This window comes from Coturnix japonica, chromosome 15 (assembly GCF_001577835.2).
Source record: "Coturnix japonica isolate 7356 chromosome 15, Coturnix japonica 2.1, whole genome shotgun sequence".
NCBI lineage: Eukaryota > Metazoa > Chordata > Aves > Galliformes > Phasianidae > Coturnix > Coturnix japonica.
The window spans coordinates 8,427,356-8,439,060 of record NC_029530.1 but is presented as its reverse complement, the minus strand read 5'-3'; the positions used below and the strand labels follow the sequence as shown (position 1 = coordinate 8,439,060).

At 50.1% G+C, this 11,705-nt stretch overlaps 1 protein-coding gene across 1 annotated transcript in view; it reads left to right on the top strand.

Annotated features, from left to right (window-relative positions):
* Positions 1–10,469, top strand: part of BICDL1 (BICD family like cargo adaptor 1) — a 38,714-nt gene extending 28,245 nt beyond the window's left edge. The window contains exons 6-11 of the mRNA XM_015877960.2: positions 26–205; positions 472–690; positions 1,220–1,363; positions 2,833–2,963; positions 5,496–5,616; positions 8,662–10,469. Coding sequence (XP_015733446.1) covers positions 26–205; positions 472–690; positions 1,220–1,363; positions 2,833–2,963; positions 5,496–5,616; positions 8,662–8,862 — 996 coding nt within the window. The 3' untranslated portion in view covers positions 8,863–10,469. The remainder of the gene's footprint in view (positions 1–25; positions 206–471; positions 691–1,219; positions 1,364–2,832; positions 2,964–5,495; positions 5,617–8,661) is intronic.
* The last annotated feature ends 1,236 nt before the right edge of the window (positions 10,470–11,705 follow it).

Here is an 11,705-nt window from a genome sequence, read left to right as displayed (position 1 = left end):
CTGCTTCCTTAATTTTCTTTGGAAGCTGCACCAAAGCCAGTTGGAGCTCCAGGAGGTGCGGCTGTCCTACCGGCAGCTGCAGGGGAAGGTGGAAGAGCTCAGCGAGGAGAGAAGTCTCCAAAATTTCAACACAACCAGCACATCGCTGCTGTCTGAGATAGAGCAGAGCATGGAGGCAGAGGAGCTGGAACAAGAACGAGAACAGGTATTGGCCCTCCCGCCCCTGAGAATGCCCATGGACCTCACCAGCCCCAGAAAGAGATGTAATACATTGGATCTGGGCTTGAAGCTGAGCCCATGACCAGAAACGGGGATTGTGGCCCCAGCTCTAGGATGGGTAAATTTCAAAACCAATACAGCAACGCAGGTGAATGTTTGTGAGCTTTAGCAATCAAACTCCTCATTGCAGTGGAGGCAGAGAACCTCTGCAGCCTTGACAACCCAAGCTTACCTGGGGCTCTCTCATTCCAGCTGAGGCTGCAGCTCTGGGAGGCATATTGCCAAGTGCGGTACCTCTGCTCCCATCTCAGAGGAAATGACAGCGCAGACTCCGCCGTCTCCACGGACTCCTCCATGGATGAGTCTTCAGAAACCTCATCAGCCAAAGATGTCCCGGCCGGCAGCCTACGGGCAGCTCTCAGCGAGCTGAAAAGACTGATACAAAACGTGCTGGATGGGGCAGATTCCACGGTGAGTTGGCAGCACTGTTATTGCTCATGTCCCCTTGCCCAAGTTGTCACAGGCTCTCACTTTACCCTCCAAGAAAGCTCATGGAGAAGAGCTGTGTTGGTGCACAGCCTGCTCTCTGTCCCAAAACATCATAGAACCACAGAATGGCCTGGGATGCAAAGGCCTACAGTGCTCATCCAGTTCCAACTCCCTGCTGTGTGCAGGGTCGCCAACCAGCAGCCCAGGCTGCCCAGAGCCACATCCAGCCTGGCCTTGAATGCCTGCAGGGATGGGGCATCCACAGCCTCCTTGGGCAACCTGTTCCAGTGTGTCAGTAGAAGAGGTGAAGTGGCATTTGTAAAAGCAAAAGCAGAGTCCTGGAACAGGTCTGCAAACACAGAGCATAGCCATGTGTGTGGTCAGTAGGTCCCAGTGAATTCAGTTTATGCTGAGCTAAGAGCACTGCCCTTCAAATTCATGCAACTGCCCTTTAAAAAAGAAAAAGCAAGCAATAAAACCCTGATCAAGAGTTTTCCTCTCCTGCTGCCAGAGCTCTCGGCGGAGCGACGATGACTCCTTGGAGGAACAGATCAGGAGAACAAGTGAGGACTCGCGAGCCCTGAGGGAGTTAATGGAGGGAGAACGGGGGAAACTGAGGCAAAGTCTGGAGGAGCTGCAGCGGCTGCACAGCCAGGTCAGTAATGCCCACACTTTGCAGGTGGCCTCTTGACACAGCGTTCATCTCCAACATATGCTTCTTGTAGAAGAGATCACCATGATAAACAGCCCAGAAGGATCTGGGTGAGCACAAGCTATGGTTGGATAGGGAAATCTATGCTAAACTCAGTGCAGAGGCTTCATGTATGTGGGATCAGAGCTTCTGCATTTTGCAGGTGTCCGGGTGCCCATCCCCAACATCATCCCAAGTAACCAAATATGAACCTTCTGCCCAATCTGCTTTACCAGCTGGCCTGTCTCACTTAAACTTTTCTCAGCAGATCCCAAAGTATGAGGCTGCTTGCTATGGGATGCTGGAACCCATAGGTATCCATTCAGACTCATCTCGCCCTAAATCCTCCTAATGTTTTTATAGGTTCTAATTAGCTTTTACCTGAGTATAGATGCATTTTCTGAAGAGCACTGCATGTGTTGCACATGGCACAAGGCTCCCACTCTCCCAGCACATCCCACTGCAGCATCATAACATGTGCTAATTGCACACCCAGAGAGCCCTCACTGGGGCTAATGCTAAATCAAACACAACTGAAGCAAATGGTCCAGCCCCAAATCCAAGCTCCACACCCAATGTGTTGAATCAGTCTGCTTCTATCCACACCAAATCCAGCCAAAGCATCGTCTGAGGTCATATTCTAAAAGCAGCAAGCAGAGGCACTCAAAGACACACTTGGCAAACCCCATCTCCTATGGGACAGGTCTCCATGTGCCACAGGAGATGTGGAGGCTGTGGTAGAAGCAGCCTTTGGCACAGCTGCTCATGCAGCATCAGTTGCATAGGAGCAGGGAATGGGGTTACACCACCCTCAGCTGGTTTTGCCAGCAGTGCTGGATCACCCTTTCATCATAGGAGAAAGGAAAAGAAAACACAACCCTGTCCAGAAGGTCAGCACAACCGATGGACTCACACGGGGCGGTGGGAGCCGTCTGAATCCTTCCTGTGAGGATTCAGAGAAGGTGGGTCAGGCGCTGGAAGGGTTTCCAGGTGGTAGAGGAGCATAACAGAGCAAGCGTGATCCACAAACAGAGAAACCAAATGCGTATGAAATGTTGTGAATCTGTGCCCGCTTTCACCCCCTCGCTCTGCGCAGGACCAAACCAATGGATCATTTCTCAGACCGTTTGAGGCTCTGCACACATTTTGAAGTCTAATTAAAATTGTAAGACGTGCCAGTAACACCTTCCATGGTGCGAAAGGGAACTTGCACATCCCCTGTCCTCAGCTTCACACTGCTTCAGAAGACACAATGATGTAACTGTTCCCCCTCCTAAACAAATATACCAGGAAAAACAATCCCTCTTGTTGCTAGATGATACTTGTAGCTTCTACAGTCACGGCACCTCAGTCTCTAGTTGCCCCCTGGCTTGTTTTGCACCCCCCTTGCACTGTGCTCACCCTGGGTGTTCCACTCTCCCCCATGAGTGCAGGTCACACTGCTGAGCGTGGAGATGACAACACTGAAGGAGGAGCGGGACCGGCTGCGGGGCGCTGCAGAAGACAAGGAGACGAGCGAACGGCTCCTGCAGGCCATCCGGGATCGGGACGAGGCCATCGCCAAGTGAGTGGGGACACAGCCTGAGCCAGGCTGGGCTAGGGGTACAGGAGCATGTTGCCTCCAGGGTGGCCAGTCTGAGCCCTGCTGCTGATGGGAAATGCTGGAGGAGCTCAGGAGCTCTTAGGAGCTACCCCAGGGCAGGACCAGGGGCCTTCCAGGGGATGCTGTGAGCCCTGATTTTGCCATCATGGTGCTGGTGAGTGGCACTAGAAGGCTTTAGGGAAACAAATGCAACCCCTAGCTCTGCCCTATTCCTTTTTCTTCTTTTGCTCTTCCAGACTTGCTTCCCTGCCCATCTCTATTGCAGCCTTTCCTGGACCTCATCTCTAAAACATTCCTCTGCTCACTCTCTCTCCATTCCTGTTCCAGGGTCTTTTTTGCATCTCCACTCCCATAATTCTCTTTTTCTCTGGTCAGAACTCTCCCACTGTTTTGAATCTTTATTTTTCCCCATCTTCCCCCTCACAGCCCTCTGCCATTTTGCTGCCCCATATCCTGTACCTCCTCCATTGGCTCTGCACCTTGCTGAGCTGCCCTGCAATGCTGCAGAACAGTGCAACCCTCAGTAATTTCCCTCACGAAGAACAGGCAGAACAATTCATCCCCCGTCCTCTAGGTAGAAGGGATAGGCCTGATAATCTCTTCCATATGAGGTGGCCAGAACACCACCAGTATATCCCCTTACAGACACATCTAATACTCAGGTGCTTGTGGGAATAGGAGGTGAGAGCATTGCAGCTCCGAGGATGCAGGGAGCTAAATCTCCATGCAGAGACCCTGCATCTTTTCTTAAATGAACTGGCTCACCCATGCTGCTCTTGCCCAGATATCCAGCTTCCAAATTCCCATTACTGCCCTCTGTTACACCTCCATCTGTTGGCATAAAGCAGGAGCATCCCAGCTGCACAGCCGGGTGCAGGGACGTCGTTCTGACATTTCCTGTGCGTGTGGGCTGCTGGCTCTTGCTGTGGCTATGGCAACATGCAGTAAATCCCACTGTAATATCCACAAGCAGCAGTGAGGAGCTTCAGAGCAAAAGGCTATTTCAGGTGCTCAGACCCACAACCAGGAGCAGAAGGGTACGGCTTCTCCACAGTGCTTAATGACCCTATAAAGCCCAGAGGGAGGGGACGTGACAAGTGTGCACGGATGAGTGGTGGGTGATTAATGAGCAGTAGCTGCAAGTGAAAGGAGACAGCATATAGATGCTAGAAATGAAAGCATTCCCTTGCAGACAGAGGGGATGCTGCACAGCAGTGAGCTGCCCACCAGGCATGCACTGCTCTGCCCACCTGCACCTTAAGGGTTAAATCACGGCTGTGGAAGTGCTTCCCCCCAAAAAAAGCAACCAACCAACCCAACACTGCACGCAAATAAAATCACCGCCTGCAGCAGACATCTGGCATGGAAAACATTGAGCTCAAAGCTGAAGATTGGCAAACATGGGAAGCAATAGGAAAAGAGAGTTCCAGAATAGGAAGCGTTCAGCAATCGCTACCTGGGATATAAACACAGATACCCACATTGCTCTTCTGCAGGGGAGTGTGAGGGAGCTGTTAGGAAGTGATGGGTTAGAGATAGTTCACAAAATGCAGTGATTCTTCCCCAAAATATTTTCAAGGAAAAATGGTTCCCAGCAAGTCACATTATGGTTTCCCATCGCACAGCAGTTAATCAGTAACTCCAGGTTTGTGGCCAGGTCCTTTGCTCAGCCCAAGCACCATCTCTAGAAACTGAGAGCAGAGTTGTACTTCTTGCAGGGTTATTTTTCCATATTGAAACTTGCTGCTCAGCTGAGCACAGGGAGGGTCTTTGTTTTTTAGAGCATTCTATTTCATTTCCCATACATCAGCAAACAGAAGAAATGCAAACATGTAACTCATTTTAGTCCTCCATTTTTGATGGTGGGTCCTGCATGTTGTTCAGATATACAATATGATTCTGTAGAGCAGCATGATTGAATATCTGTTCCTATTTTTCATGGTGTTGTTACCTAAAATCTGCTCATCTTATGGTAAGGATGTCTGCAGTTCTGGCCCACTCTTCTGATAAATAAACACAATACAATGTCACAACAATAAATAGACACAATTCTGATAAGTAGACCAGAATACAATGGAAAGCTGCTTAGGATTTAGGGACTTGCCAATTAAATAGAATCACAGAATGGTCTGAGTCAGAAGGGACCTTTAAAGGGCATCTGGTCCAACTCCCCCACTGTGCACAGGGACACCCACAGCTCCATTAGTGCTCACAGCCCCATTCCCTGATACTGGGTGTCTGTAGGGATGGGGCACCACCGCCTCCCTGGGCACCTCACTGTAAGCAACTTCTTCCTTATACACAATCTAAACCTCTCCTTTCCATTTGGAACCATTTTCCTTTGTCCTACCACACAGACCCTGCTGTCCCCTTCTTTCTTTTGACACCCCTTCTAGACCAAAATAAATAACCTGTTGACTTCCGAGGGGTACGTTCAATATTTCCTTAAAACAATAATAAAGTGAAAAGTCCCATTTCTTGCTCTCCCCCCAGGAAGAACGCTGTGGAGGTGGAGCTGGCCAAGTGCAAGATTGACATGATGTCCCTCAACAGCCAGTTGCTGGATGCCATCCAGCAGAAGGTGAACCTCTCGCAGCAGCTGGAGGCCTGGCAGGTGAGCAGTGCCCACTGCAGCAGGGCAGGGTTTGAGGGCATTCAGAGTACACAGCAGAGGAACCCACCTGGGTCTCCACGTTGAGGATGCCCCCTGGGCAGCCTCAGCATCGAGATACGCAGATGCAGCACATCTGTTCCTATAGCCGAGCAGAAGGTGGGAGGTGGGGAGGTTGTGGTCATTGCTCTACTGCATAGCACTGTTTTTTGTCAACGCGGAAGATGCGGCACGATGGAAAAGCTAAAATGAGAGCTTTCAATCAAGGTAAAATGAATAAATACATAAATAATGGAATCCCAAACCCACAGCAGGTGAGGGCAGATGCCCCAGAGATGTTCTTAGGGTCAGTGGGACAGACCCGTGCCAAGCAGAGAGCCTGGATGGCAGACAAAGCTGAGTCCTCTGAGAAACTGGCACTGAGGGAGCATGACTATTAGAAAATGAGCAGATACAAGAGAAAAGGTCCGGGTCAGTTACAGGAAATTGGTGCAGACCCTGCAAGACCCCAACTCTACTACCATCCAACCTGACCGGTAGAAACCTCTCCCATACAACCTCACTCCTGTTTCAACTCCACCGTGTTTTCGTTTCTTTTTTCTTCTTCTCTTTCTCCTGCTTACAGTTTGCTTCCTCAGGGCTTTTTACTATCTGGCTCCTTTGGTTTCTGATCTAGTGGCCTTTCTCAGTTCCTGTACCAACAGCTTTAGTCGTACACCCCTCCTGCCTTTGAGGTGAGATCCCTGCACCCACTGAACACCCACCATCACTTTGCCTGCTCCATTCACTGCTGTCTCCACCTGCATCCGCCTCTGTCCTCACCACCATCTGGCAAGAAACCAGCGGGGGTTCCTCGTCACCCCTCAGGGCCCTGCATCCCCCAGCACCAGGGCCAGAACCCTGAAGTGAGGCTTTGCCCACAGGGCATCATGGGGAAAGCCAAGCTGAGGTCCACATGTCACTAATCCTGCGTGCTCAGCTTGTCCAGCATCAGGAAAACTCCTGATGGGAATCCCTGCTGGGATTTTACTCCTCACCCTCATCATCTGGTAAGGGATATGCTGCATCCTGCAAGTTTGAATGAGTGGTGTAAATTCAGACCTGCTTACTAGTACTGCCTGTATCACATAGCACATCTCCAGCTTAGGTTTCTGACAGCAGGCATTTACACTCAGTAACACGCTATTTACCTGTCTATATACGTGTATGTAAATCATATACACATGCTGCAGCTTTCCTGGAGCACTGCATCCAGATGTGGAGTCCTCAGTACAGGAGAGATATGAGCCTGTTGTAGGTCACAAAAGTGCTCCAAGGGATGGAACAGCTCCATCAGGACAGGCTGAGCTGGGGCTGTGCAGCTGGAGAGGAGAAGGCTGTGGGGAGAGCTGAGAACAGCCTTCAGTATCTAAAGAGAGTCTGTAAGAAAGAGGGGGGCAGACTCTTCAGCAGGATCTGTCATGATGGGATGAGAGGCAATGGTTTCAAACTAAAAGAGGGGAGATATAGATTGGAAATAAGAAGATTTATACAACAAGGACAGTGAAGCACTGGCACAGGGTGCCCAGAGAGGTGGTGGTGCCTTATCCCTGCAGACACCCAGTGTCAGGGAATGGGGCTGTGATGGAGCTGTGATGGAGCTGTGGGTGTCCCTACTCACTGCGGGGGAGTTGGACCAGATGCCCTTTAAAGGTCCCTTCCAACTCAAATGATTCTACAATGGTTCTATATAAAATCATACCCATCTCTCATTATGTGATTAACCAAAGATGGATCTGCCATGCTGGAGCTTGGATGTCCACCTCATCTGATAGTAAAGTTGCTTTCCAAATCCAACTGCTATAAATTTCTACATGGCAGCTTCACCTCTGGAAACCATTAACTTTGATGTTTACCTTAACCTTTTCAACTCTCCCTCTGCCTCTTCCCCTTCCAGTCCAAAGCTTCCCCTGTCTACTTAGCTCTGCACCCTTGTGCTTTGTAGAGAAACCCTCATACCGAATTCAGGTCCTGGCCATGGCCATCAATCCTTTTCCCTCCTGGAAGTGGCATTTTCCCATGTCATCTTCTACCCTTTGAGCCCCACTTGTGGCTCCCAGGGCTGGCAAAGGGAACTCTAATTTTCCCAGGCTGCCAAATAGTGCAGCTATGAGCAGCATCAAGCCTGATGTCTAAATCCAGGTGGGAAACTGAGATTGGAGCAATAAAGGAAGTGCTAAAGAGAGGTGCATACCAGTTCAACACCAGTCATGTTGCAGCTTCCCAGATGGAGAAGCAACTCCCTGCTTAGTCCTAATCAGGGACCAAAACAGTGGAGAATAGGTGACTTCCCCTGTAGGGATATTCTGCGTGTGTGGATTTTCACTCATCCTCAGCTTAATTATACAATTACAGCAGAAATAACGTATCTGAAAGTTTAAGATTTTGTCAGATTGGTAGCTGGGGTTTCAAGGAACACATCAGTACATGCCATTAGCAGCAATAGAGCTGACCAACTCTTCTGCCTAGAGCAACTTCACTGTGCTGCAAACATGGATGAAACCACAGCATCTCTGGTGCTTAAAAAAAAAATAAACCAAAAAACCAGAGTGCAGTTGTTGGTGCCAAGCTGTCGGTCAGAGAGCTCCCACTGCTCTGCCAGCACCACTGGGAAGGAGCTGGGCTAAGGGACAAGCACCAAAGTGACAAACCCCACATAGGGTTTTGTGGGCCTGTGCCTGACCCCAGTCCCTCTGCTCTCGGGAGCATCTTCCCCCAGGCAGGCCTTTCAGTGGGGCTGCACAAGCAGCTCTGCCACTTCCTGGTTTGCAAGTCTTGCTGTTTGCAACTCATCCCCCAAGCAATGTGAGTTACCTTCTCACTCACTAGGAGACCTCACAGTAGCAACTGGGGCTGAGCCTGCTGCTGGGCAGGGAGCTGGGGCTGTCCCCATGCTTCTCATCATCCCTCCTCCATCTCATCGCAGCACGTTTCACACCCACATCCCCACACAAGCTCCCCTCGAGCATCAGCTGCCTCTAACACCCATCTCCTCTCCCCCTGCCGCAGGATGACATGCACAGGGTCATTGACCAGCAGCTGATGGACAAACACCCGAAGGAATGGAGCCAGCTTGCTTATTCCTTCTCCAGTGGCTACGTGGCAAAGCAGAGTGCCAGACCCTCCCCTGTGCTCCGGCCAGAGCCACAGGGGGACGAGCCCAGCGGGGCAGAAGGGCACCGTCTCTTTTCCTTTTTCAAGAAAAATTAACTTGAAAAAGAGAAACCTCTCCAGCCACTCTTGCTTCGAGATGGGGAGGAGGCAGCTGCCCAGCTTGCTGATGGACCCAACACTGATCCACCAGGAATAAGAAGGGGCAAAGGAGTTAACCTTGAGACTCTGCACTACTAACGCCGCACCTGGTCTGAACCAAATGTTTACATGAGTTGGAATTCTGCAGATTGACATTGTGCTACTGATAGAAAGCAACTTTTTCTTATTCTTCAAGTGAAGCTATGAACTTCAGGGTATATTTTAGGCGCTTTGACACAGTTTAGTTTCTGCTGTGAAGAATAATCCGATTGATCGTCTTAAAAGCATTCTGATGCTGGAGAAGGAAATAAGCAGCCCCAAGACAAAGCAGAACAGGGGATTGGGAACTGCCATCACAGCGAGTGCAGGGGGAAGAAGAGAGCCCAGTGCAAGAGAAGAGAGGCGGCCCTCACACAGCTCTCCAGGCCTGGCAGCTGATGTCCTTCATCCATCCCACTGGGAGCAGAGCTGCTCTGGCTGCAGCATTGCCATGTTGTGGGAAGACGAACCCTCACTGCACGTCCTACCTGGGTGCCGCCTGTGCCCGTGGCTCTGCGGAGCTGCTCATCCCTTGCTGGGAACCCAGGCTCCTTGCAGGTCAGGGCAGATGAAGGTTTGTGTCTTCTTCCATCTCTCAGAAGAGTTGCAGAGACTGTAGGTGCACAAAAACGTTAAGGACTTCTCCCCATCCCTAATGGCCATCTACAGCAGATTACAAACTGAATAGCGTTGTGGACGTTCAGTCCTGAGGTCCTCCAAAGGTCAAAGGTAGATGTGGAACTTCAGCACATCACACGCACCTTTCCCCCAAAGCCATGTATCCCTCCCAAACTGAGTAAGAAACCTGTTATTGTAACAGGATACCCTCCCACCCGCCCAGAAAACCCACTAACAACTCACCGAGATCCTGTCCATAATGAAATCAATGCTAGGTTGGCAGGTGTGATCCTTAGGAAACACACAGGCACCTTCCTTCGCTAAAGCCCCAGGCAATTAGGGCATCTGCAGAGCTCTGGGGATCCGGCAGCTGGCTCTTTGGCCCACACAGTACCATCAGCTGTGACCAGATGGGAACAATGAGGATTTATCCTGCCCATAAGTCATTTCCCACTCAGCCCCTCAGCCAGCAGGCAGCCAGATCTCCTTTTAACCAAAGGTGATCAAAGCCTGCTTTGCTGCAACCAAGACTTGACCAACAAGAAGGAAAATAGCGTTTTTGGTGTATGCACACAGTGGTGCTGGAAACCCTGCAATACATTTCCCTATGCACCGGATGGGCACCTCAGAGCTCTACCCTTTAGTAGAGTCTGCCTTCATGAGACAGCGAAGCAGCCAGGCCAAGCTCAGAGTCATCCTGCCTCCACCGTGCCATTTTCACATGTTATCCCAGCTCACAATGCCCACAGTCCCCAATTTGTTTCCATGCTGCTTCAAGGAGGCTCCCATCTGGAACCAGGAACATGCTCAGCTCTGCCTTGCTCAGCACAGGTGCTAAAACACCTTCTTAAGGGGAGCTGCTCCATATTTACAGTCACAGGCTTGCTGCTAGAATTAGCTATCCAACACCTCCTCCTAAGAAGCAGGTAAGAGGTTGGTGGGTTGTTGTTTGCCTGATTTATTGCATAGAACATATACAATACCTCAGTAGAAATATCCTTTCTGCCACAAAGATTTGAGCATCCCCACATTTCCTTATTAGCACGGAGCTGTCACACTGGTACAAAGTCAGGAAGCATCAGGTCAGCTCTGCAAAAAGCAGAGCGTTCTTGGGGATTGAGAAGGATGAGTTGTGAAACCCATTTACCTGAAAGCAATGAAACCTGGATTCCAGGTCCTACCCAGGAAATAATTAAAGCACCATCAGTGTTGTTTGGTGCTAACAGGGAAGGGAGCCTGGAGCCTCATCAGCAGGAAAGGAAAGCAAACATCTCCTCCTGCCGAGAGTCTGCTTGTATCCACTTATGCAAGTGGAAGGACTCTGTGCAGTGCCAAGAGTGCTCTCAGCACAGAAAACCCTCACCCTCCCATCGTACCTACATTATGACTCTTCATAGGATGGAGACACGAGGCACGTGCTCAGCATCTCCTGCTGTCAGGACTCACTCATGCCCCCACGCATTAAGAAACTCTGATACCTGCAGAATGAGGTGTGGGTAGATGGATGCCAGCAATAGCTGTGAGCAGTTGTCTGACACAGCAGTTCTTTGAAAATGACACTGCATGTTTTTGGGAGTTGTGTGAACATCTCAGCCCTCACAGCTCCTTATTCTGCCATCAGCAATCACCTCCCGGGCCCCAGCAGCTCTCTGCAGACCTCATGCTGAGCAGCTGAGTGGGACCCTCCCCCCTTGAAGATATCTGTCTGTCTGTATGCAATCCTAAGTAAAGGGCCTTCAGTTACCCAGTGAAGATGCAGTAATGAGATGAAGAAAGGTGCCTTCTGCTACACATTTGCTGAGAGGAAAGTGACTCATGTGGTTGCAGGGGTAGGCAATTGAAATGCACAGCACATCTCTGCATTTAAGGAGAAACCTACCTTAATCCCATTGCAATTTGATTTATTTAATAGCAGTGATGGTAGAGATTGCAAAAGGAAAGTCAGTGCATTCCAAGGTGCCAGTTGGGTATGGTTTCTTCAAAGTAACCCCCTAATCCTAAAGACTTAGTTGCACTACTAAACCCAGAAATAGAAGAGAATTGGGTTTAACGAACTGGACAACAGACCAAAGGAGACCTCCTTGTGCTGAGCTGCTACTCAACAGGAACAGAAACTGCCTTAACATAGCAGCTAAGCTTCGTTT